The 25,768-nt window shown below is 41.4% G+C and overlaps 3 protein-coding genes across 6 annotated transcripts in view; 2 read left to right on the top strand and 1 right to left on the bottom strand.

Annotated features, from left to right (window-relative positions):
- Positions 1–1,113: 1,113 nt before the first annotated feature.
- LOC133403513 (coiled-coil domain-containing protein 149-like) lies at positions 1,114–10,243 on the top strand. Of its 3 annotated transcripts, XM_061678391.1 has the most exons (14): positions 1,114–1,253; positions 1,321–1,375; positions 2,976–3,137; positions 3,223–3,261; positions 4,328–4,435; positions 5,371–5,487; positions 5,571–5,743; positions 5,830–5,902; positions 7,730–7,814; positions 7,953–8,097; positions 8,175–8,251; positions 8,502–8,537; positions 8,613–8,660; positions 8,740–10,243. In XM_061678391.1, the coding sequence occupies exons 2-14, from the start codon at positions 1,325–1,327 to the stop codon at positions 9,189–9,191; spliced, it is 1,566 nt and encodes a 521-aa protein (XP_061534375.1). In that variant the 5' UTR covers positions 1,114–1,253; positions 1,321–1,324; the 3' UTR covers positions 9,192–10,243. The 3 variants fall into 3 exon arrangements, with proteins under 3 accessions (XP_061534375.1, XP_061534374.1, XP_061534377.1); XM_061678390.1 differs by having other exon boundaries at positions 1,114–1,375; XM_061678393.1 differs by lacking the exon at positions 8,502–8,537 and having other exon boundaries at positions 1,114–1,375.
- On the bottom strand, positions 9,468–13,323 carry LOC133403514 (extracellular superoxide dismutase [Cu-Zn]-like). The gene is made up of 2 exons (XM_061678394.1): positions 12,754–13,323; positions 9,468–11,018 (listed from the first exon to the last, which is right to left on the bottom strand). The coding sequence occupies exons 1-2, from the start codon at positions 12,765–12,767 to the stop codon at positions 10,385–10,387; spliced, it is 648 nt and encodes a 215-aa protein (XP_061534378.1). The 5' UTR covers positions 12,768–13,323; the 3' UTR covers positions 9,468–10,384.
- The window catches only part of LOC133403511 (ATP-dependent RNA helicase DHX15), a 22,005-nt gene continuing 9,530 nt past the window's right edge, over positions 13,294–25,768 (top strand). The window contains exons 1-10 of one of the 2 annotated variants that reach the window (XM_061678387.1): positions 13,294–13,579; positions 15,671–16,019; positions 16,104–16,297; positions 16,379–16,538; positions 18,034–18,252; positions 18,907–19,074; positions 21,039–21,125; positions 21,226–21,375; positions 21,453–21,561; positions 22,963–23,154. In XM_061678387.1, coding sequence (XP_061534371.1) covers positions 13,518–13,579; positions 15,671–16,019; positions 16,104–16,297; positions 16,379–16,538; positions 18,034–18,252; positions 18,907–19,074; positions 21,039–21,125; positions 21,226–21,375; positions 21,453–21,561; positions 22,963–23,154 — 1,690 coding nt within the window. In that variant the 5' untranslated portion in view covers positions 13,294–13,517. Of the gene's footprint in view, positions 13,580–13,664; positions 13,745–15,670; positions 16,020–16,103; positions 16,298–16,378; positions 16,539–18,033; positions 18,253–18,906; positions 19,075–21,038; positions 21,126–21,225; positions 21,376–21,452; positions 21,562–22,962; positions 23,155–25,768 lie in introns of those variants that run through there. The other variant, XM_061678388.1, reaches the window with a different exon arrangement.

Raw genomic sequence — 25,768 nt, forward strand, 5'->3', positions numbered from 1 at the left:
AGATCTCCTCAATTCAACTGACACACCTTCCCATGAGGAAGCAGAGTCTGGGGACTCGGGCTATTGTATCTCTGAGATTGAGGTCACTGAGGTCATTAAAAACCTTCTTGGTGGCAGGGCCCTGGGGGTGGATGAGATCTGCCTGGAGTTTCTGAAGGCTCTGGATGTTGTAGGTCTGTCCTCATTGACACACCTTTGCAACATTGTGTGGAAATCGGGGAGAGTGCCTCTGGATTGGCAGACCGGGGTGGTGATTGCCTTTTTTAAGAAGGGGGACTGGAGAATGCCTTCCCACTATTACACTCCTCAGCCTCCCTGGTAAGGCCTGTTCAGGGGTTCTGGGGAGGTGGGTCGGTCTGGTGAATCCCAGATTCAGGAGGAGCAGTCTGGTGTTCATCCTAGCTGTGGAACAGTGGACCCGCACTACACCCTAAGCACGGTCCTCGATGGTGCATGGGAGTTCACCCAACCAGTCTACAAGTGCTTTGTGGACTTGGAGCAGGTGTTGGACCGTGTTCCTCGGGGGATCCTGTGGATGGAGTGCTTGTGTGGCTGTATGATGTTCCAGTCATCCCGGACAAGTCGTGCGGATTAATCAATTCCCCAAAACTCCCAAAAGACGAAGCTTGTGAGTGGTAAACCCTATATTAATATATTATTAATGATGAATAATGAATTTATTTTGTACCAAAAAATATTATGTATATATATATATATATATATATATATATATATATATATAGTGAGGTTTCTGTGGAAAATATCCCTTACATATGGCTAATTTTGGAAATAGTCCATTCAGTTCCATTGTATTGCACAGGGACGTTATGTCAAGCTTGTTAACAATATGGCGCCCTCTCCTGTTACTGTCCAGACTTTCTTTTCTACGGCTTTGATGTCTTTTAAAGTGGCGACTAACATCTTCAAGTCCTTACAAGTTACAACAGACGAAACAAATGTACTTTTTATTTATACACGGATGAACATTTACCATAGAATTAATCAACATCCGGCATGTTTTGAAACCACGTGACGTTAGAAAAAAACAAAAATACGACGATGCCATGGGGGCGTTGAAGAACACATACGATTGGCTGACAGCGAAACACGTGACGCATGCTAACGCTAGCTATTGCTTCTCCAGGAAACTGCAAAGATGTGGTACGGTACTGTTTACAAGAGCATCTCTGGTGATGACCTCTGCCTTTTACGTCCAGCTAATCCACGTTGATGACATAAAAACGCCGCTGAAGGTATTTTAAAGGACTCGTTCAGTTTGAGTCACATTTTGACGTCAGGGATTTTTCGTTCACGTCACAGAGAGATGGATCTCTCCAGGAGGAACGACGGCGACTGGCAGGGGATGGTCAGCGAGGTAAAAACATGATTAAAAAAAAAAAAACCTCCACTGTCGTTGGAGCAAGCGTGATCGAGTGATCGAGGCCGAGCACTGAATCACGCTGTGACACTGATGAAGAGTGCTGATTGGCAATAATGCCGGTTAATTGGCTAAAATCAGAGTACTCCTTGCCTGCAGGGCTTATGCACAAGGAAGTGATTTTCGCCATACCTGCACAGCACTGTAAGATAATGTGGGCTTCCACTTCCACAGTCTTTTATTTTAATAAGAAGCTTGAATTAAGGACAAGAACAATACAATTGTTTTTTTTTTTTCCCTTTAATGATGAAATCACAAGTACACACAGCACAGTGCAACCACAGTACTGTACGTGGAAATCCGTACAAGAGAACTTCTGTTAAAACAAGAAAGACGGTAGCTGAGTTTTCGATACAACATTAAATAGAACATCCATCCATTTTCTATGGGCTTACCTCGCCAGGGTCACCACAGGGTGAGGGGGCCTATCCCAGCTGGCTTTAGTTTGGGCGAGAGGTGCGACATACCCTGGATTGGTCGCCAGCCAATTGCAGGGAACAGGGGCGTCACTAAGTTTTATGGATAGGTGGGGGTTTAGCCCCCAGGAGATGCACAGGATGTGAGTGAATGTAGTGCGCGAGCACCAAATTTCACAAAGCGCTAATGAAGACTCAGAAATTGCTTTTTTAACGTTTTTGGGCTAGGTAAAAGTTCAAAGTCACCATTAGATTTATAGTTATTTTCTCCCAAATTTCTTTTTGTTTTTAATTTTTGGGGTGAACCAATCCCAAGAAGCCTTATTGGTGGTTTATCCCTGCTTATTCAAGATTAATATTTTTTTTTTGGTTAAATAATTGGAGGGGAAAAAACTAAACAACAAAATCATTTAGAGGGGCTGAAGCCCCCCTAAATAGGCCGAACGACGCCACCTGCAGGGCACATATGAACAAACAAGTATTCATACCTATGGACAATTTAGTGTCTGCAATGAACCTAACATGCATTTTTTTGGGGGGATGCTGGGGGGAAGCAAGAGTACACAATTGGGCAGTAAAGTTATAAATACAGATGTCTTTTACTGCAGTGATTTATTTCATCAGTGCAACGATGTCGTGTATGTCTGCCTCTACAATTCTGAGGTTTGGAGTTCGAGTCTTGGCTCCGGCCTTCCTGTGTGGAGTATGCATGTCCTATCCCCATGCTTGCGTGGGTTTTCTCTGGGTGCTCCGACTTCCTCCCACATTACAAAAACATGCATTATTGAAGACGATAAAACTTATTGTCCATAAGTGTGAATGTGAGTGTGAATGGTTGTTTGTCTCTTTGTGCCTTCCTGTTGGTTGGCGATTAGTTCAGGGTATACCCCCATCTCTTGCTCTTAGTCAGCTGGGATAGCCTCGCGCACCCCAATGAGGACAAGCACCATCGAAAATGGATGGATGGATAGGACTGATTAAGTAAAAACCCCAAAAGATATTCATGTTGAATCTGAATTTCCCGATGTATATGATTATTGCGTTTTCCTCCTCCGTCAACATTACATTTGTTTTGTGTGTAAATGTCTTTTGTAATGACATTAATATCCATGCGCTCGCAGTTCCTAATTTGTAAGCGCAAGTTGGAGAGCAAAAAAGAAGCTCTGCTAATCCTGTCTAAGGAGCTGGACACGTGCCAACAGGAGCGGGATCAGTACAAGCTGATGGCGAACCAGCTTCGTGAGCGGCACCAAGGACTAAAAAAGAAATACCGGGAGCTCATTGTAAGATGTGTGCAGACATCATAAAGATACACAAACCATGCAGTTTGCTTTAGCACATTGTATTCTTTTATTTTCCTAAAAACAGGATGGGGATCCGTCTCTACCTCCTGAAAAACGGAACCAAGTAAGTTTTCAAAGTCTATTGTCACAACATCACAGAAGCCCACTCTGAGTTTGATTGCCCAGGTTTTATGGATTTAATTCACAGTCCTATGATACCTTCAAGTCCATTTAAAGTTTTGGGATTGCTTGTAAGGAATTTGTGGTCAGTCAGAACTGACAGCACATTCGTATTCTCCTGTCGATGGAGTTGCGTGTGACATAGGCAATGTTTTATGTTTTCTAGTGCTACCACGAGGTCGACTATTTGAGCTAAATGTTTACATTTTCATTTCAATGAGAACGGTTCACACATTTCACATAAGTGCCATCTTCAATTTAGTTTGGCCAATAACTACAGGGTTCATTTGAAATGTCTCAGCTTTACCAAACAGCATTTTTGTATATATGGATGCCGTGGAAGCCATTTGTGAAATGTTCCGTCAGTGTGTTTGACTTGGATCAAGTGATCTCTGATCCGTCTTTACTCACAACCTTTTTTTTTTTTAAAAACTGAACGAGTGTGCTCAGTTGCTGTCCTTCCAATTCCAAGGAGATAGACAACTTTAAGTTAAACAAGGTCTCCAAACAATTAATTGATTATCAAAAATCATTATCGATTAATTTAATAATCGGTTAATTGTCAAGCAATCGTTGCACCTCTAGTTTTGTGTGCAACCAAAGGTTGTTGTTTTTTTCTCTTTGGCCAGACGAAACTTGACTTGACCCATCACCACAAATCTGTGTGGAGGGGCGTGGCTTGGTCTGAGAGGGTGAAAACAAACAGAAGTTTGCTTGGTATTGTGAGGCCGTTAGTAGTGTTGTAGTTAACATAGTTGCTTATGAGGCAGCGAGCATGGGATAGATTTCACTTTATTGCCCCATTCCAAATTACCCTATGATTGACGGTCCGCCTTCACCCTAAACCATTGGCATAAATTGTAACTCATGTCTTAGTCTGAACAGGATTAACAACATAGTAAATGGATGGATGGACAACCTGCCTTAGCCTGCCCTTGACCGACTGCCTTTGTGTTATCAATTGTATCAAAAGGTCACAATAACGATTTCGCTTATGACATCTTCCAAAGGTGAATTTAGCTCAGCTACTGAGGGACTCTAAAGAAAAAAGCAACCGTCTCTCTGAAGAAGTGAAGGAGCTGAAGCAACGACTGGCTGAAGCTCAAGGGGATAACAAGGTGCGTGACGTCATTCAATGCACACACACAGTATGTCAAACTCATTTTATGTGGCCCACCAGAGCGTGACATGTTTATGGTTGTCTTAAAATAAAAAAATCTATAGTCAAGAATTTTAATAGTATAGACTCCACAGTATAGTCTGTTAACTGAATGGGTCAAATACAGTTGTCAAATTCCATGTTCGTGACATGTATGGCGAGTAATTAACAATTGTACTTCTCTAATTCCAATCCTAATCAAACATATATTTACCAAAATTACATCTCCCATAATGCATGTCAATTTTGCGACCCGCCTCCCAGCCTCCTGGCAAATGGAAAATTAATCCGATAATCTCCAAGAAGAGAAGAATTGATGCAGAAGGGAGGCAGTTTAACAAAGGGTGGGAACGCAAATACATGTTTGTGCTTCCAGGGGGGGTGATAGTCTGCCTTTTGTGTCATGAGGCAGTGTCTGTGGTGGAGTACAATATATGTTGGCATTTTGAAACCGGACGGATTTTTTATGAACTTGATGAATGAATGAGGGGAACCTATTGCAGCATCGCCTTATCAGCCCTGAAACTTGACTAACATAGTTTTAAAATGAGACACCTCATTTCATTTGTGAGTCACTGACATATCCTACCTTTTTTATATATATATATTGTTGTCTTATATATTTTATTGAGGAAAAAGTTGTTCCAGTCTGGTCAAATTAGTATTTCTGGTTAAAGCATTGTCAGTGCCAGAACATTCCATAAATGTTAAGCCTGTTTGGTCCACAACTTGGACTTTGTTTTAAATTTAAATTTCAGACCCTTGAGTGATTCAATTTGACACCCTTGACATGCTGCATCATGGGTTATATACAGTAGTATATTCACAAACATGTTGGCAAGTGACATTGGAAGTCTCCAAGGAGTGATAATACTCAGTTTTCTTGCCTCACAGCTCCTACGTATGACCATCACCAAACAAAGACTGGGAGACGACGAGGTAGGCGCTCGCCATTTCCCAGCGCATGAGCGTGAGGACCTGGTCCAACAGTTGGAAAGAGCCAGGGAGCAGGTAAGCATATCTGACCACTGTCAACCCAGATGACCTCTCGCTACATCGAGCTTTGTGAATTGTGTGTGTCGGGGTGACTATAGAATGAGGTTCTGGAGCACGGCGTGAAGTCTCTCACAGATGAGCTTCAGGACATCCGAGCGGAGCGCGACGTGTTTCAGCAGAAGGCTCATCGCCTCAACGTGGAGATGAACCATATCGTTGGGAATGACGATGTTCAAATTTTAGATATTGATGCACTTTGCATGGAGAACAGGTTTGTTAGTGTTTTAAAAAAAAGAACGGTCCATGTTGAAGGTTTCTTCACGTTCAAGATTACTTAACAAGTTCTTACTACTTCAGGTATTTGCATGATCGGCTATGTCAACTTCAGGAAGAGGTGACCTTGCTCAAGACAAATCTAGCCAAGTACAAGGTAGATATTTATTTTCATGCTTTATATTACCTGCGACCACGAAATAAAAAAAAAAAAATGAAGAAACTTTTTTTTTTTTTTTTTTTTTTTTTTTTTTTTTAAATAAAAAACAAGAGACACATTCGGTGCAAATACAAGCGAAAAGAAATTCAGATGCCCTTTTGTTGCCCAGATTGATTGCCTTCAACTTGAAGGCGGCATCGTTGGCATTAGGCCACATTTTGTGCATGATGTAGGTGTGCACTTGAGCAGATCAGGATCCCAATCAGAGTGCTTCAATTTGGGTCGATTTGATAGTGGGGCCACTCACTTATTACGACAAATAACTCACGACTATGCAAATTGCTTGGGTATCCCCTCACTCACACTCTGGTCCTGTAGATGTTTATAATTCACATACCCACTCCCACCACACTTCAGTTGTACAGCCGGGTTCACGACCCTTGTCCTGCATGCTTCCTCTCCTGTCCTTGTCCAGTTTTTCCCTCACAGGGTGTAGCACTACAGCCCCATACAACACTCACGTGTCATTGTTCTAGATATATAATGATTTACTTTCCTCATCTTGTTTAGTTAGTGTTTTGTCTTTTGTTGTCTTCTTTTCTCACTCCCCTCGAGAAACCTTGTTCTGTTCGACTGATCGATTCTGATCCTCAATAAATAGCCATTATAATCCGATGAAACCACCAGCGGCAGTTTAAAAACTCCACTGTGACACAGTAAAACTGTTCCGGCATAAAAGGGATCCAGATCTGCTTGGCCTAACAGCCGAACAAGGCAAAAAACAAACAAAACCAAAAAAAACTTAGAAGAAATGTGAACAGTGAACCGGGGACTTACTGGGCCCAAAATTCAGCCCAGGAATTCAGATTGAGAGGGCCCCGGTGCGCACAACCCAAGACAAAATGTTTTTCACCCCTGATGCTGCTGCTCTAGCAATAATAATCATAAGAGTTATGTTCTTAATACACAAAGGCAATCCATGTAAGAAAATGCTATAAATCACACACGCACCCACCCTGTTGGAACGTTGACACTTTCTTATATCAGAGTAATCTCGCTCATTTGTTCAAATATCAAATAATATAGAAGTATCCCTCAATTGCTGAAGGGTAAATCACAAAGTCAGGTCAAAGAGACTTGATCATTTTCTGACGCTGAGCAATAACAAGAATCAATGATGATTGCAAATACATAAGGACTAAAGTATTTAACAGTTTTGTGTACCAAATCATTTGGTCTGCTCGTTTCAATATTGTGCGATTTCTCCCACTGTGCCCACCTGTTGTCATGCTGGATTCTTCCTCCGCTGAACAGATCTGTCAGCTTTGCACATGTTGGTTCACATCTGGTGTGGGGCTAAGGGAGGGGCGGGGGGGGGGGGTGAACACTTCAACATGGAACTCATGAACATAATCATGGTTACGAGTTAAAAAGAAGCTAAGAATAGACAAAAACGCAACACACCTGGGATTGGGAAAACCTGTAAATATGTCGCATCTCTGTTTAAGCAGCAGGGTTTACAGTTGCGGCTCATCGTCAGAACTTTCCCTCTGTTTACCTCATTTAAATGGCGAAGGGAGTTATAAATTACGTTTGTTATTGCAATGGTCATCTGATATTACCTAATATGTAATATTGGTGGACTAGCCAGGGAACATTGACTACTGTAGCTTGAACAAATGCGTGCTTATCATTATACCCGCATTACATATCAAGTGTAAGTTAGACTTCATGACTGTAGGGGGCGACCGAGTTATTTTTTATTTTATTTTTTTTTTAAACATTTTTTAACTGTTTTTCATACTATATTAAAACTCCTTTCAGAGTGCGCTGGAATGCAGGAAGAATGCCAAAGTTTGCGAGAAGCCTAACAGCTTTGCACTCACTGGGGTGCTCTCAGCTAAACAAGGTGTGATTTACTTCACTGTAAACTCATCTTACCATAACTTTAATTTTCTGGTTGAGAGATGCAACATGCGTTTGTGTGAGTGAGGGAAAGATTGATGACTGTGTCTGGTGTGTGTGTGTGTGTGTGTTGTATATGCAGTGAAGGAGCTGCTGTCTGATGAAAGCGGGTGCACGCTGCCCATCACCGCCCAGTCCATCTCGGACCTCAAGTCTCTGGCCACCGCTCTCCTGGAAACAATCCACGAGAAGAACATGTTGATTCAGCACCAGCGGCAAATTAACAAGTACTTATTCTTCTCGCCCCTGTAAAAGTCTTTCTCTGCTTCACGAACACGTTTATTAATGGACCCCTTGCCTCCAGGATTCTCGGAAGTCGAGTTGCAGAATTGGAGAAGAAGCTCAAAACATTGGAAACGTCTGGATTGTGGAGCCTGCCAGGTAGTTGCAAAAGAAAATCTGTGATCACTCAGTGAGTGGCATTGAGGAAAATCCATCTATCCAATAGTAATGATAGCGCAGATTTATAAATCCGCTTTATCGCTATCTAAGCACTGATTGCAAAGCCTAACGCCGCCTTGTCCTCTCACTTCATGTGGTTAAAAAATAAGGAATGGTGTAACTCACTATGTAACTTCTAATCAACATGCTGCTAATTATTTTCTCTGCTTTTTGCATCTTGCTCCTAAAGGCCTCACTTACCATATCTCTGTGGGCATATGTGGAAGTATGTTTCTCTCTCAGTATTTAGTTGCTGCGCAACCTGTAAAAAGTTAAATAGCACTGTTCTCCTTCACAATAGGGGGAAAAGAGTCCAACATCTGCAACTCTCAGCCACCAGCCACACCAGGTTAGCGATATTAAGCAGAAAGATGTCTATTCCCTTGTCACGCGTTATTCAGCGATGCATTGCATGCATGTGCTCACAGGGGAGTCAGAGCGGAGTTCATCAGGCCATCCAATAAAAGAGAATGAAACACCAGCAGAACTTCCCGACTCGTCGCTCTCGTCTTCCCCTTCAGCCGAGGAGGAGCCATCTACGCGTCAAAGACGAAGCACGCCAAGCGGCGATGAGCTTCGTGAAGGTGACCAATCCAAGGATGACGGCGGTGCAGGTGATGTCTTTCCCTCCTTAATAGACGTGAACACACCCCTTCTGTCAAATCCCTCTGAACGACCGTCTGTGACATCTAACCTCACAAGAAGAGAAAATAATGACGAAGAGGGAGTGGAGAACGTCGAAACGGATTGTATCATAATAAAGGAACACGTCCATATTTCAGCACATGCCGCCGCATCCGTTCCCTTGGCAAAGGAGGAGGCCGTTCGGCAAGATCAAGAGCTTTCTATTGGGGCAGACAATAGAGCGTGTTCTGTTTGACACGCACGAGCTTCAAAGGGGAGGATAACACCCAAACATGACAGTTGCGCTTCCCCACTGGCACTGTATATTCCAGGATACTTCTAGAGGCTGCTATTTACTTGACCTACATTTTGTTTAAGGGAGCACCTAATGATATACAATGATGGTGCTTGATAGCAAAGAGTCACGTAGATTGTTACTCTTTGACAAAACTTTATCTGACTACAAAGCAAGCAACCGGAGGATTTTCGTTAAGTACACAGAGTTTCATCCTTAAAGTGAATTGTTGTTCATTTATATGTGGGGTCCAGCACCAAAATGTTTCAAATAATAGCCACCATTCAGAAACTGTATGACAATATGGTGTCCTGGTAAAAATAAAACAAAACTACAATAGTACTCAAAGAAAGCTTCGCTGTGGCCTAAACAGTTACATAATATTTTAACAAGGGAAATGAGATTATATATCACACTTTTGCCATAACGCAATCTGGAGCAGATCGAATTTGATGTTATTTTTTTCTCATTGTGTAAGATGGATTTTTGGAAATTTCCAATTAATTTGACAAATTAATCAATATTGCAAAAGTATCCTCGGTGGACAAAAAGCACCATTAAAACAAAGCTCAAATAGCTACAGTACCTGTGCAATTTATTCACAATATCGTCATTTGAAACCACTTTGAGTGCATTTTTGTAGATTTTGTCATTTACAGACATGTATTAGTATCACTAAACAAAGTGTGACTACATCTTTTTGAAGAATATGCTTATGTATAATGTACACCAGGGGTGGCACTGGATGAACAATTAGCCCATTTGCCTCACAGTTCTGAGGAAGGGGGTTTGACCCTTTTGTGACAAGTAGTCCACTATACTGTATTTCATTTGAGATCGTAAGCTGTTTTTGTCATTGTACAGGTACGATGACATTTCGGCAGAGCAATTACCAGCGCTGGTCCTTGCGTGTGGTGAAAGAGCTAACTGGAAAATGTGTTATACGTTTCTGTGTAGAAAATGTATTTATTTCTTCAAAATAAACCACTTTTCACACATATTCCTAGCAAAGCAAGAGAGAAAAAAAAAAGATTTGTATCCAAAATGCTTTTATGATTGACTTGGTCAGCTTGTTTTTCATTTGTCAGACTAAGCGCATGCAGCAGAAACTTCAAGAATACAATACATGACTACCAATCTGCAATAATGCCGAGTTAAACCCGCCGCAGGCACCTATTGATCACCCTGGAGTACGTATTCCAGAGATTGGGGGAGGTAACCCCAATAACGCAGCAGCCGAGCCTGCGTCCTGCATTTCCATGAAGCAGACTGCCAGCGTCCCCACCAAGGCCAAAGTCATCCTTCTTCTCATGAACCACCACTGCTCTTCCCAGCACAGACAGACTGCCAAAAAGCATGGCCTCAGACTCCAACACTGCATGAATTTTCCCTTGTTGGGGAGCAAAGTGTCCAAAATCTCCGGGGTGGTTGGGGTGACTGACACCTCGAGGGTTGTAGTGGCCCCCGGTGGAGTCGCACCCCTGCTGCAGGTCTCCATACTGATGAATGTGCACAGCCCTGGGCTCTGCCTCGCTCCCCACGGGGAATCCATGGAACCGGAGAAGGACTTTGAGCTTTCCATGAGGATAATCCTGCTTAAAGAGCACTTGGCCGTAGACTTTGGGCAAACCCTCAGCCAGCAAGGAGCTTGGTCTCATTTTACAAGCTCCATACAAAGTGCCATTGTTCTGCCAGACCTCTGCTGGAGCCAAGGTGTCGGTGTTGGCTAAGGCACACTGACAGACGGACAGCACAAACAGAAGTGACGCCCCCACAATATACTTTTGCCTGGAAGACATGAAAACACCATGTGACATATAGTAGAAGAATCATCACACAACCATGGGCAGTTGAACACAGCCTGTTCTGCGGTGCTGGTTGGAAGCCATATTCTTTAGCCCCTCTCCTCAAATAATGTAAATTATGACTATTGTAAAAAAAAATATAGCCACTGTTTTATGCAACATCTTTACATTCTTAACTGTCATGTGTGTAAAAATGTGAAATACCTCATAATAGCACTAAAAGGAAATAACCTTGTGACAGATATGTATTGTAGAGCTATCCAGGAGTGTTAAACTCATTTTTGTCACAGGCCACACTGTAGGTTACGGTTTCTCTTAGAGGGCCGTTAGGACAGTGAAACCATATAAATGTAAAACTGCCTCATCATATCAGTATTCACAAAAACATTTGATGGATAACTACTTTTGAAATATGAAGTCAAGGAAAACAATTTAGTCCGTTATTGTTCAATTTATTTGGGGGTTTGATAACAAAAAAATGCTTGCAATCTCTCAGCGTTATTAAAAGTGAAGACGGTTTGCAATTTCCGATCAGGTTTTATCCAGAAACATGAAGTAGATGCACATGATTTGCTTTCGCAGGCCACATAAAATGATGCCATGATACTGACGTTTTATGCGATTACCTGATGGACTTTTGAGGCATTCAAAATCTACATCTTGCAGTTCAAATCATTTTATTTAGTACCAGTACTAGAAAACTAATTTTACAAATACTGTATGCACCAACAACAAATAAACACAGACAAAAAAAAAACAAAAAACAGTTGTACATGCAGCATTGGCAGTTATGTATTAAATGTATGTTATGGAAGGAAATAATGAGATGGTGTGTGAAAAACAATATATACCACAAAGGTAAACTTTGCAAGTAGAGTGGACATAACAAGATTTTGTGCGAAAACTTGACTAAGGCTCCAATTGCAGGTGACGAAAAACAGCCCCAAGGCATGATCCTGTCACCACCATGCTTCACTGGCGCTTGGAATTATGGCTAAAAACGTTCTTTGTAAGAAATGCCTTCCATCTTGCCACCCTACCTCGCAGCCCAGACATCCAGTATGAAGACGGGAGATTGTTGTCACATGTACTAAACAGCAAGTACTTGCCAGAAATTCCTGCAACTCCTTTTATATTGCAGTCTGCTACCTCACAGCCTCCTGACCAGTTTTCCTCTCGTCTTTATCAATTTTGATGTCCAGTTCTTGGTAGCTAATGTCACTGACGCGACATATTTTCTCCACTTGGTGATAACTGTCTCCATTGTGTTCTACAATGCCTTGAAAATTCTTTTGTACCCTTATGCTGATTTATCCTCCGAACAGTGAGACCCCTGATGCCGTGGACACTCTGGGGCTTGTGCCGTAAGATGTGACTATACAAAAATGTCTGGAAAAACATTGAATGTGACGTTGCTTCTGAACACAAGTGTTAACTTAACCCCAGTCAAAAGAGGGCAGCGTGTGCCCACTTGTGCAACCACATTATCTCAGTTGTTTATTTTTACTTTCTCTCTCAAAAAGATCTCCCCCCCCCCCCCCCCCCCCCCCCCCAATTGACTGGTATAAATTATGGATTACATCAATGTTGGAAAAGGTTCAGAAACAATCTTTGTCCTTTATTTATTTATTTATTTTTTAATAACACAACAACCTGGAATTTAAACAGCGTCCAGTCGTTCCATTGTTTAAGTTAATAATCAAATGAAATACACTCACCGGTATTGATGCATTGTCACCAAAACTGAGAAAGAGCTACCGAGCCAAATAAAAATGCAATTTCAGTCGGGAGTTCGTGCTGCAGGGACCGTGTGGGGAAAACAAACAAACACAAAAAAAAGAGATCTTGTTTGGTTTGTCTTGTATAATAAGCGCGAGTCAGTGGGCGTCGCTTGCTGAGGGTGGAGTGCAGACCTTTTGGCTTTTGCTTATTTCTATTTAACGTTGTTTTTTTTTGTCGTGTGGGTGTAGCTATCTTGTTCTGTTGTTTAATATGAAATACGAAAACGAATTCCGTGCTGATGCATGTAGTGGGCGTAAAATAATTCGCATTGCATAATTGATCGATTATGAGCTAACTGTAAACTATGACCCGTATGTTGTTTAACACGAGCATGCAGATCTGACACAATATGTAAGTGCGCCTAATGATGAGTATGTCCCTAGAAAAAAAGGACCACCCAAAGCTCGAAAATCACAAATCGACACAGAATGAGATTATAAAACGCTGTTAGTAAATAGAGGTGATTTAATGCCGTATTATGTCAGGGAACTTTGTATTCCGGCCGTGTGATGTGGCGAAATAGAAGCATTCCTACTCCCGAACAGCTGGTGGCAGTAATGTGCTTAGAACGGCTACGGCGCTCCGGCGCGAAACAAACAAGGAAGAACACAGCAGGAAACACACTTGCATTAAACCCAATGAAGTAGTGGCCGTTCGCCGTTATTGATTATTACAAGGTACACGCTGTTATCAAGTCAACATGTCCAAAAGACATCGTTTGGATTTGGGCGATGACTACTCCAGTAAGAAGAGGTCTGAAGGGTAGGTGCGGCGCTCACTGAACGTGCCAGATTCAAAACACTTTAGGCGCTTGGCGGACTGTTGCTAGTTGGCCAAAAGCCGACGATGTGTTTTAATGGCAATCGCCACAATGCAGCTAACCTTAGCTTAGCTTTCGGTTGTTGCAGTTGACTCGTCTCCGTGCAGGTAAGATCATCTTGAATGCGCCCAATGTAATACGTTTTCGGTTTTGATTGCATTCCGCATTAGCTGCCATCACCATGGAGAGTTTGAGGCACGTGCAGGAAGTGAGCGGGAAGCTAACTAGCTAAGCTAAATAGCTAGCACGTTCGCCCAAGCGGCAAATCAACCCTGATTAATTTTAATTACGAGTTTCGTTAGCAATCAATTCATGACATCGATAACAGATGTTTAAATTGTATAAGTTGCGCTCGTATGAATACACTTAGCCATGTATCTTGTCCGCTTGTGTTGTTGAAAATACAATCCCCGGAATGTAATGTTTAACATTGGGAGGTCAGCACGCCTCTTAAATTCTTATTAAAAACGGAGGGATCAACCAAGCGATCATATGAATTAGGCTCCAATAGCCCTATTTTGATAATTGTTTAATCGTTGTTGAGACCTTGTTTAGGATAAAGTTGTCCAGATCCTCTGATTTCAGACTGATTATTTTTGTTTCCTAATAATAACACATTTACAAACTTCCATTTACTTTAAAAAACAATGAATCATAACGTCGGTTCATTTACTGCTCTGTCATTTAGAAATGTAATTAAAAATGTTCGTCCAATTAACTGAAAAAAATCAACAGGTTAATTGATTATTAAAACAATCGTTTGTTGGAGCCCTAGTTTATAGAGAAAGCAAATGACAATGACATTAGTCAAAACAAGTTGTCCTTCTTTTCTATTATGGGATTAGTTTTTTTATTCCTCCTGATACTGCACAGCTTTAAATGTGTGTGTGTGTATATATATATATATATATATATATATATTATCAAGCATTAACTCCAGAATTATTGTTGTACCGTGAGTTTAGAGTGACCCAAATTAGTTTTTTCAAGTTTGTTGATTGTTGATTTGGTTATTTTTTATTTTATTTTTTTTGCTTTGTTGCTCGCCAAAATTTGAAGTGCAAGCCTCTTCTTGAATATGTGAAAAAAATAGAGTAATAATGGTGGAACTTGGTTCACTAACAAATCGGTTTACAATTTTCGTTTCTGACAAATTTTGCTTGGGTTTATGAATTATGCTTTGTTCATGCATAGTATTGGGATCCAAGTAGAACGCTCAGTTGTGTTCTCTCAGACAGCGTAAATGTAATTTGCTCCACGTGCCATTAGGGTCTGACATCGTCATTGACATTTCATTAGGGCTCCACTGTATATTGTTTGAGCATTGTCATCGCAGTGCACACGTGTGTGACACGTGACAAGGCAAACAATAAACTAGCTTTTGCATTCAAACATACACGAACCTGACACGGAGTAAATGTCTTTTGCGGATCGGATTGGCGAATTATGACCTTAAAGCTGATCTGCATAAAATGGTAATTATCGGCCGATACCGATCAAGCCGATCACATCTGTGTAAAGTGTATTACTTATTTTTTGTATAACCATTAATGAGCACACAGGAAACAATTGCATGCCTGCGTTTACTGTCTCTCTCTCAAGTATGTGATGAACGTATGGCATTTTGCAACAAATTACACTTGGGGAAACAGCATTATTTAAGGGACAAACTTCAGGTGTACACCACGTGCTTTACTTAAACTAATGTATTCAAATATCGAAATACTAATGCATATGTTAAAACAATGTAAAATAACTGAAAAAAAGTCTAACTATAGCGACTGAATCACTAAGTTGGCAACTCTGACTGTGTTTTTGAAAACTAACTCCTCTGTTTGTAGCCATGTGTTTAGTTTAAGCAGTGCACGTTATTGGGGCGTGTGTTGAACTTTAAAAAAAATAAATTGAAAAAAAGTGTCCTTGATAAACTCAGATTAATCAATTAAACAGATAAATTACCCAGCACCATTTCTAAGTATTTTGTAACATTAACAAAGAATATAAATTAGCGTTGCACTTGTTGATATTGACAGGCGTGACAGAGACTCGGATCGAGACCGGGGGGATCATTCCAGAGACAGAGACAGAGACCGGGATCGAGACCGCGACAGGGACCGAGACCGCGAAAGAGATCTGAAGTCTTCAAGCGCACCACCTAAAATCATGCCGGCTGTCATCCCCATGCCTCAGCTGAAGCAGATGGCCATGCAGCAGCAGATCAATCCGTTCACCAACCTGCCGCACACGCCCCGCTATTATGAAATTCTGAAGAAAAGGTTACAGCTTCCCGTGTGGGAGTACAAGGAAAACTTCACTGACATCATTACACGCCATCAGAGCTTTGTCCTTGTAGGAGAGACTGGCTCTGGGAAGACGACACAAGTGAGAATATCCATACATCAAAATGTGATTAAATGTGGAGTTTAATCTATTTTGAATTCATGAGACTTTTGCTTTTCCTTGTAGATCCCTCAGTGGTGTGTCGACATGGTGAGGAGCATTCCTGGTCCGAAGAGGGCGGTTGCCTGTACTCAGCCAAGGAGAGTGGCAGCCATGAGCGTGGCGCAAAGAGTGGCAGATGAAATGGACGTGATGCTCGGACAGGAAGTGGGCTACTCCATCCGATTTGAAGACTGTAGTTCTGCCAAAACAATACTGAAGTAAGTCGCTGGCTCCACTGGTTTATTATGGGGACCACACATTATCACCTCTTTGCTTCGTTCTTCTGTTCCTTCCTTTAGGTACATGACAGATGGTATGTTGTTGAGAGAGGCGATGAATGACCCTCTTCTGGAGCGATATGGAGTGATTATTCTGGACGAGGCCCACGAGCGAACACTAGCCACCGATATTCTAATGGGAGTGCTGAAGGAGGTGGTGCGTCAACGAGCAGATCTAAAGGTGTGTGTGCTCACACATTTGGAACTTGAGGGCCGCTCATTCAAATGAATCTCCAATCCTGGTGTTGTACACCTTCATAGTCGAGATGAAATGGTGTTAGAGTTTCATATCACAATTATAGTAACCAAAAGTATCACGTTTATCAGTAATGTCACGATATTGGAAAACAAAAGTTATAGACACATGCACAGAAAGCGTTGCCATATTTTTCTTTTATTTAAAGAAATCAGCAACCTGATGCAATTTTGGATATTAGAAATACTAAACGGAAGCAGTCAGCAATTTTCATGCAAGACCTCATGCAATATACTTAAAATGACCTACGACTCAGGTGATTTTTAATTAAGTAAAAACTTGTACACTTGGGTGGTGATCACAGAGATGAGTCAAAATATTTGATGTTAACGTGGGGGGGGGGGGGGTGGGAGTACAAATGTGTGAGAGGTATGAAGTTGTAATTAGATGAAAATATTTCTTTCCTAGAAATAGAGTGGATGCCAAACCATAGACAATCAAATTTGTAACATTTGGACAAATTTCCATGTGCATTATTAGTTATAGTATATTGTTTCTTAAGGGTAGAGTCGTCGCGATCAGGGGTGGGGAACCTTTTTCTAATTGGCGGTCATTTTGGCTTTTAGTCCTCTTGAGTTTCATGCCAAACGGTATGGCAAAATAATATGCAATGGCACATTTCTATTACATACTATGAGCATTTGGGGCCAAGGTTCCCCACCCCTGCTCTAGATTATTCTGGGAGTTACCAGGATTGATAAATTGTTGTGACTTTTGCCTTGTCCCATCAGGAGTCGCCACAGTGAGTCACTTGCATGATTTTTTTTGGCACAGTTTTCACCTTTTTTTTTTTTTTTTTTTTTTTTTATAAATATAGGTTTCGACCAGTAGTGACTGGGTATTGTGATGCTTGCTGGGAATCAAACCCTCGGCGTCTGCCTAAAGGGCAGCTGCATGTGCAAACTACACTACCAGTGCTGTACCAGGATTGTTTGGAATGGTGCAAAATATGGATAGTCTTTTCAAAATCATCCAATGATGAGGCAAAAGAATTATTTTGCAAAAAAAATCAAAATATCTAAAAAAAATCTATATATATTTAAACATCTTGTGCATGCCTGGATTTTTTTCACTAAGATTTAAATGTAAACTGTAAAACTTTTGTAACAAAAGTTGAAAACATTCTTGGATTATCACCTGTATCCAGATTTGCACTCATTTATAATTGGTTGTTGTTAAGCAGTTTCTGTGTTTTCCTTCTCACAAAAAAGAAATGTTGACAAAACACACTAGGAGCTCCTCATTCAGTCCAATATGGTGCTATAAAAATAACGTTTTTCCAATCCAGTTGATTCAATGTAACTTGAGAGTTTTGTATGTGTGTTGGAGCACGGAGGTGTCCTTCTCAGTCTCGCATTTAAGACCTTGTCGGGGAAATGTTTAGTAGAAAGAAACTGAACAAGGTTTTCTTTTTGCTCAGGTGATAGTTATGAGCGCCACACTGGATGCAGGGAAGTTCCAGGTGTACTTTGACAGTTGCCCCCTGCTGACAATTCCTGGCCGCACGCACCCGGTAGAGATCTTCTACACGCCCGAGCCGGAGCGAGACTACCTCGAAGCCGCCATTCGCACAGTCATCCAGATTCACATGTGTGAGGAAGATGAGGGGGATTGTCTTCTCTTCCTCACTGGTCAAGAGGTTAGAGCATGCTTGACAGTTAACTTTAATACAGTCGAAGTCCCCAACATTGACAACGGTTGACTTCCAAGTTGTTGGAACATGAAACCAATAACATTTAACATTCTAATAGTTTTGAGAGAAATTCACCGCTGTGCAGTAAAACTAGTCACCTGTTGAAGATGTGATACTGTCACCAAGTAGTGTTTTTCCAGTGTCGCATGTGGTGGTCATCACATTTTCGTCACGGTGTTGTCTGTTGTGGCCTCACAAAAAGACGGACATAGCAGTGGAGTTAAAACTTCACACATACACGGTACACACACACACCGATTTTAAAAAAAATATCTAGACCGAGTTTATAAAATATGAGACCCTACACGTGAGGAGCAAAGGAAGGTGGAAAGATCTCTCTCAACACCCCCTCCAGCCACACCATAGGAGACATACAATAATCGGGCATCCCCTGACTTGGATTTCAACAGGGAAAATTCCGTTGTCGAATTCACAAGATTCCAAGAATTTCCCAAGTTTTGTTAGACCCGAGTCACATTTTTCAGACAGTTTCGGTTAAACTCCATATTGTACCACATAAGGAGCAGTTGACTTATTTGGTTCCACCACTGCATTCTGTTTCTTCAATTCCCTTAAAAATCTATATTTTACCTTCTGTAGGAAATTGATGAAGCGTGCAAACGGATCAAGCGTGAGGTGGATGACCTTGGGCCTGAAGTTGGAGACATCAAAATCATTCCACTGTATTCAACGTTGCCACCACAGCAGCAGCAAAGGATCTTTGAGCCACCACCTCCACGGAAAGCTAATGGTGCAATAGGAAGAAAGGTAGATTTACTTTGTAGTTCAATAAAGGGTTGGGTGATTAATCAATTGTATTCTCAATTTGCTGTTTTTTTTAATGATCAGGCCAATGTAGTATAGGCATTTCCTTGGGTACGTTGATGTAAGTTGAGGAGCTAAATTGTGACAAACGTAGTGCTTTGCCACCAGCTTGTGGCATCAAAAGGCAATTATGAACCTTTATAGGTAGGCTTCAATTACTCTCTCTCTTGCAGTAGGGCTTGGTCCCTATCCCCATGTACAGCTGGGGAAGACTATTTAGTGACTTTTCTGACCCCTCTCGCAATTATTTTTCAAGAGACTTTAATTCCTGCTAAGAAACAACAGACAACAGGCGCAGAATCAGTTTCATATTATTCCTTATCACCAGTGGCGGAGCTAGACTTTTATCCTTGGGGTGGCCAAGGCTATTCCGGGGGGTCCACAAACTACTAACACAATGTACACAGAAACACAACTGCAACAATTTTTCAATAATCAGACCTACTCACACAGTTATCCACTCACTCACACACACACAAAATTACCCACTCACAGATACCCAACTGGTTTTGCCTCAGGACCCAAAAATTATTTAACTTAGTCATTAAGTCACATCCCAAGTTTTGGACATTCTTTAGCAACTCAAATTTATTTCACAAAAAAATAGACCAGTAATACAAACCCTTTACGCACTGTTGAAATCAGTTATAAATGAAACATGAACAAACATGACAAATATGAAATAAAAAGGCACACTTTTTATGAAGTAAATAAAAAGGCAATTATTTTATTGTAGTTGAAAAAGGCAGACTTGAATCAAATAATAAAATAAAACAGACAAAATACTTAAATAAAAAGCCAGAATTCACTTGATTTACAGGTGTGCTACACCTATTTAAACAAGCTGAACTGGTGCTACTGGTGAAATTTCAGAAAGTAAACTCTGAAATATAAAGGCAGAATTAACTTGAATTACAGTATTTGAGCTTTTTAAACAAGTTACACTTGTGAAGCTCATAAACAGCACTTTTGTGATGCCCTCAACTCCTGAGGTTTTCGTTGAAAGCACTCCACTAGTTTGTCTTAAATGTGTTTTTAGCTAACCTGTTGTGAGTTTTGTAGTGCTGTGCTGTATCAACAAAATATCCCAATAATATATCCCGATATTGTATTTTTCCTAAAAATTACATAACTTGAATGGCAATTTAAGGCGGCACGGTGGCCGACTGGTTAGAGCGTCAGCCTCACGACTCTGAGGACCCGGGTTCAATCCCCGGCCCCGACTGTGTGGAGTTTGCATGTTCTCCCCGTGCCTGCGTGGGTTTTCTCCGGGCACTCCGGTTTCCTCCCACATCCCAAAAACATGCATGAATTGGAGACTCTAAATTGCCCGTAGGCGTGACTGTGAGTGCGAATGGTTGTTTGTTCCTATGTGCCCTGCGATTGGCTGGCAACCAGTTCAGGGTGTACCCCGCCTCCTGCCCGATGACAGCTGGGATAGGCTCCAGCACCCCCGCGACCCTAGTGAGGAGAAGCGGCTCAGAAAATGGATGGATGAATGGCAATTTTCTCTATGTTCCATATTTATTTATAAATCACATTACACATATCCAGTGGAAAAATACCATTGAGAATATTTTTCAAGTTTTCAAAGATTTTACAGTGTTGTTGTGTACATTATAACGTAGTGTAATGTACAAAGTTGTTTACATCCATACTCATCCAACAGTGCTGTACACAAGTATTTGCAGCTGATGTGGTGGTGTTGCTCCAGTTACAGTACATTAAACTTCGTTCATTGTTCTTGCAATGTTGTTGAGAAAGAAGAAATAGAACATAGAAATAACAACATACATGATAGAAGGCTGTATCGTACGCTAAACATATCACACTACCATATATATTGTATTATTGCACAGCTGCATGTACGTTATTAAAAAAGTGTTTTTTTTTTTTTTGTTTTTTAGGTTGTGGTGTCAACAAATATTGCTGAGACCTCTCTAACAATTGACGGTGTGGTCTTTGTCATTGATCCTGGCTTTGCCAAACAGAAGGTGGGCGGTGCAGCACTCATTGGCATGTAGCCTGAAATTGTAACAGGCAAACCTCGGGAGTCGCGGCACCCTAATGTGCTTGATATAAATGTGTGTGCAGGTATACAACCCTCGCATCAGAGTGGAATCGCTGCTGGTCACCGCCATCAGTAAAGCGTCTGCCCAGCAGAGGGCAGGACGAGCCGGCAGAACCCGGCCAGGGAAATGTTTCCGCCTGTATACAGAAAAAGCCTACAAAACAGAGATGCAGGTGAGAGGCTCGAATAAAATGCTCCTCCTCTTCATTAACTCGTCTAAGAATAATACTAATGTTGCTTTTCTTTCCAGGATAACACATACCCAGAAATCCTGCGATCCAACTTGGGGTCTGTGGTGCTGCAATTGAAGAAGTTGGGCATCGACGACCTTGTGCACTTTGACTTCATGGATCCACCAGGTGAGCCAGTCTCCTTTACAAGGCGCTCACATCTTTTTATATGTATTTTTTATACATTATATTCTTATATTGAAAATTACAGGTCACAAATATCCTAACCAAAATGATCACGACTATCAGTACAGTATTGCTAAAATACAGCCACATAATTGGCTTTAATACAAATATAAAATCAGCAACCCTGTGTATTACACATTCAGAATTATAAACCGCGTCAACCAAAGTGAATTTTCACACATGCAAGACTTTACAAAATGTACTTAAAATGATTAAGATGAGAGTGATATATATTGAACATTGGTGGCTCTGTCTTAAAAATAATTACATACTTTCACGATTGCACTATGTGAGACTACTGCAATAAAAACTTATATTCCGATACCACCACATCCCGTCTTTTACGGTCACTGGGCACGCGACCGGGTGCACTCGTTACCATGGCGACATCATCGCGATGTGTGTATTATAAGAACAAAATGGGGGGGGGGGGGGGGGGGGGAGCGTTTGTCACCGGTGCTTGGGAGAGGACTTTCATTCAAGGATTGCTTGATGTATGTTCACATACTTTTAATACGATATGGCTCACAAGCAGGCAACAACTCGTTATGTAGCCTAGCAACCTAGTGCTAGCACCAACGGTTGTACATAAACATGCCAGCGTTATGTCGAATCATGCTCTAAAGTTTCGGTGTGTGTGTTTAATTACAATAGCGTAATTAAACTACAGTAAGTTAGCAGCCATTATTTCTGTCATGTTGGTTTGACCTGACTGATTAGAATACATGACCTGACTAGAGGAGTGATTTCAAACCTTTGTGGAGCTAAGGCACACATTCTACAATTGGAAAATCTCACGGCACACCAACAAACAAAAATGTCACAAAAGGTAGATGCACAGTAATTACTTCCTGCCATTTAATAGAAGAGCATTTATTTCTTCTGTCTTATCGCTATGCCTCACTGGCACAAATAGAGGACCAAAGATACATTATTTGTTGTAAATGACACATTTTTTGAGCAGTTAAGTAAAGTAGTTAAGTTGTGTTGGTCATGGCCACACAAATGTGCCACGGCATGTAAGAAATTATAGTTTGGGTACCTACAGTGTAAATGTAATCATATCGATATGGATCATTAGTGAATATGAGCATGTGAGAATTCAAGTGGGCAATGTTTTAAGTTTGATCAAAGAACAGCATTGTACAATACAAAAAATAATATATTTGTAGTTTTGGCTACTGTCCTCTTGGTGTTGCCGAAAGACCACAAAAGGTTCCCTTCTTTGAGCCCCCACATTATTCAAATTTGAAATCATTTGGAAATGTTCAGTAAGCCATCAACCATTCCATCTGAAGTTGAGTGTGATGTCATACAATTTCTTTCTACACAACCGCCTTGCAGCTCCTGAGACCCTGATGAGAGCCTTGGAGCTACTCAACTACTTGGCCGCGCTCAACGACGATGGCGACCTGACCGAGCTGGGCTCTATGATGGCAGAGTTCCCCCTCGACCCCCAGTTGGCCAAGATGGTCATCGCGAGCTGCGAGTTCAACTGCTCCAACGAGATCCTTTCCATCACTGCCATGCTGTCAGGTAATGCCCATGACTGGGCCCGCTTAGAGTCCCTGATGAATCCACATCTTTTCACGGGGATTCAAAGGGTCCCAAAACTTCAGCCGAGGAAGACTCAATGCCAAAATAAATACCCAATTAACTTGAATGTTGCAGTTTTTAATTTGCGTAAATTAGAATTTCCAATGCCAATTCAGAGCATTTGACTGTGACTCTGAAGGGTGACGTTATTGACATACATTGAAAATGTTGAATATTTAAGAAAATAATGTTACATAACAGACTTTGTGGACCAGTTGTGATTTCAAATTTGAAAATCAGTGGTTCAGCCATATCCTTTCTGCATACTATGGCAAGCATTTAAAGGGATACTGTACTTTGATCATGGTGGTCCCCCCCACCCTTTGCAGTAGTAAAAGTACATGTAATACATTTTAAAATATGGTGAGTCTTCATGCACATTTAGTGACTTTAAAAATGATTTTAAAAAATTACTGGGCACTGCCATGTTTGTCGAACATAGGACCGGTTAACCGGATAGTGATGTTGATAATGCCTCTGCAAACACTTAGCGTTTATCCTGAAAGGAATAGGCTGCAATTGTTTCGAACCAACATGACCAAAATAGGCCTACAGGGAGCGAGAGCCTCTTTCGGATGAGGAAAATGTGCATGCCATGTTCACAGGCACAAAATGAGACTGCGGTCAGACCACCCACCGCAACGATTTGTTCATACTATGTTTTAGGTCAGAAAAAAAGTCTAACAAATCGGATATTTATGTCAATGCTTTGTTAGGCAGAGGCACTTGCAATATTGAACTTTTTTTAAAGTATAAAGTTAATTTGTGTTTCCCTTCATTTTTTGCCATCGATTAATTCATTCTGTTTGATTATATTTCATGTTAAATGTGTTTTTGTTTTTTCAATCTGCACAATTAAAAAAAAAAAAAAAAGAAAAAAGTGATTCCCTGTCTGCATACCACAAGAGGGACCCATGTACCCTGCAAATGAGAATCATTGGTCTAATATGTATGGAAAGCAAAAGCATGTCATGGATCACAGCCGAGTCCTATAGTAATGGTGTCCCGGGGCCACTACCCCGCTGTGTTTGGCCACCTTCAACGTATACACACTTGCCCGAGGGCCAGTACAAATTTTGAAGTCGGCGAAAATGGTCCAAAACTGCATTTTCTATGTCTGAAGTTCTTTTATCACCGAAACATCCCGTCCAGGACGGTCAAGCCACGACCAGCGCCGCCGGACTGGCACACATTCGGGTTAGCCTCAAGACGATAGCCAAACCGAAGCTAACGGCGCTAGCATCATACAGCAGCGCGTACTTTGCAGCCTGTAGAATTTTATTGAGCGTGCTTTAAGCTGTTTACTGACACCCTAGTTGGAGATTACTCTAAAACTAAGCACACCACAAAAATAATTATCCTCGATTTACATTTAAATACAAGACACACATTGTTTTAGAAATTGCGAACTTAATGCTAACAGTCAATGGAAAACCCTATTGACGGGCGTGCTAATAATAGCAATTGGCCACGGGAGGGATTTACCTTCAAATAGCGAAAATTCCCACACAGTTTCTAGGCAGGACATGCCCTGCTCCAATATTACTGGATCTAGGCCACACGCCGCCACACTATGATTGACTGTTGTATCCCTGGACAACACGCCCTACAGGTTCCAGATGGTGTTAAGTGTGGTGGTGTTAATGTTTCCCCACTAACCCCCCCCCCCCCAATCCTAACCTTAATCCATCCTAAACTGCCTTAAGACCAAAGCCTAGCCCTAACCATAACAAACTTCTTAGTTTTTTTCCCCCCCCATACAAATGTGATACGTGATTTGGGATGGTCATCTCGTTACATCTGCGTAGCCTGCCCTTCCTGCCACATTGGGGCCAATCATGTTGCAGTGGGGCGTGTCCTCCCTAGAAACTATGTGAGAATCCTAACAACGCCTCACGGGTTCTTCTTAATCTGTGAAAAACTAGTTCATTAAAATTATATTGCCACTTTCTTCTTCTTCTCTTTAATTTTTTTATTGTATTTTTTTTAATTTTAGCCTACTTTAAACGAGTAGCTTCATGCATGGATCGCACCACACTGCCCCTAATGCCTGGATCAAACTAGACGATAAATTTGGTCTTTCACAATTTCACTATGTCAGACTACTGCCATAAAATCTTGCCATATCTCGGGCAGACGGTGGCAACATTACACGTGTATGCCGATACCACAGCATCCGTCTTTTACGATCACGTGGCTTTATCTTGTCAAATCAAACACTGTCGGAGAGCCAGAACCAGAAAACGTGTCACTGGCCAACATGACCGGGTGCACTTGTTACCATGGGGACGACAACAACAATGCGCCACGCCAATGTACTGTGCGTTTGTGTGTGTGTTGGTCATCACCAGTGCTCGGGAGAGGATGTTCATTAAAGGATTGCTTGAGATATTTTCATGTACTTTTAATACGAAACGGCTCGCAAGCAGGCAACAAAACGTTATGTAGACTAGCAAGCTAGTGCTAGCACTAACGGTTGTACGTAAACATGCCGGCGTTCTGTCGAATCATACTCTAAAGCTTCAATAAATGTGCGCGTGAGTAAATGTTGACA

This window comes from Phycodurus eques, chromosome 6 (genome assembly GCF_024500275.1).
Source record: "Phycodurus eques isolate BA_2022a chromosome 6, UOR_Pequ_1.1, whole genome shotgun sequence".
Classification (NCBI taxonomy): Eukaryota; Metazoa; Chordata; class Actinopteri; order Syngnathiformes; family Syngnathidae; genus Phycodurus; species Phycodurus eques.

Excerpts from the sequence above, each read along its gene's own strand:
- LOC133403513 (XM_061678390.1), top strand. The coding sequence starts at position 1,325 with ATGGATCTCTCCAGGAGGAACGACGGCGACTGGCAGGGGATGGTCAGC. Across the intron at positions 1,376-2,975 it reads GGCAGGGGATGGTCAGCGAG|TTCCTAATTTGTAAGCGCAA; the intron begins GTAAAAACATGA and ends ATGCGCTCGCAG. Across the intron at positions 5,903-7,729 it reads CAAATCTAGCCAAGTACAAG|AGTGCGCTGGAATGCAGGAA; the intron begins GTAGATATTTAT and ends AACTCCTTTCAG.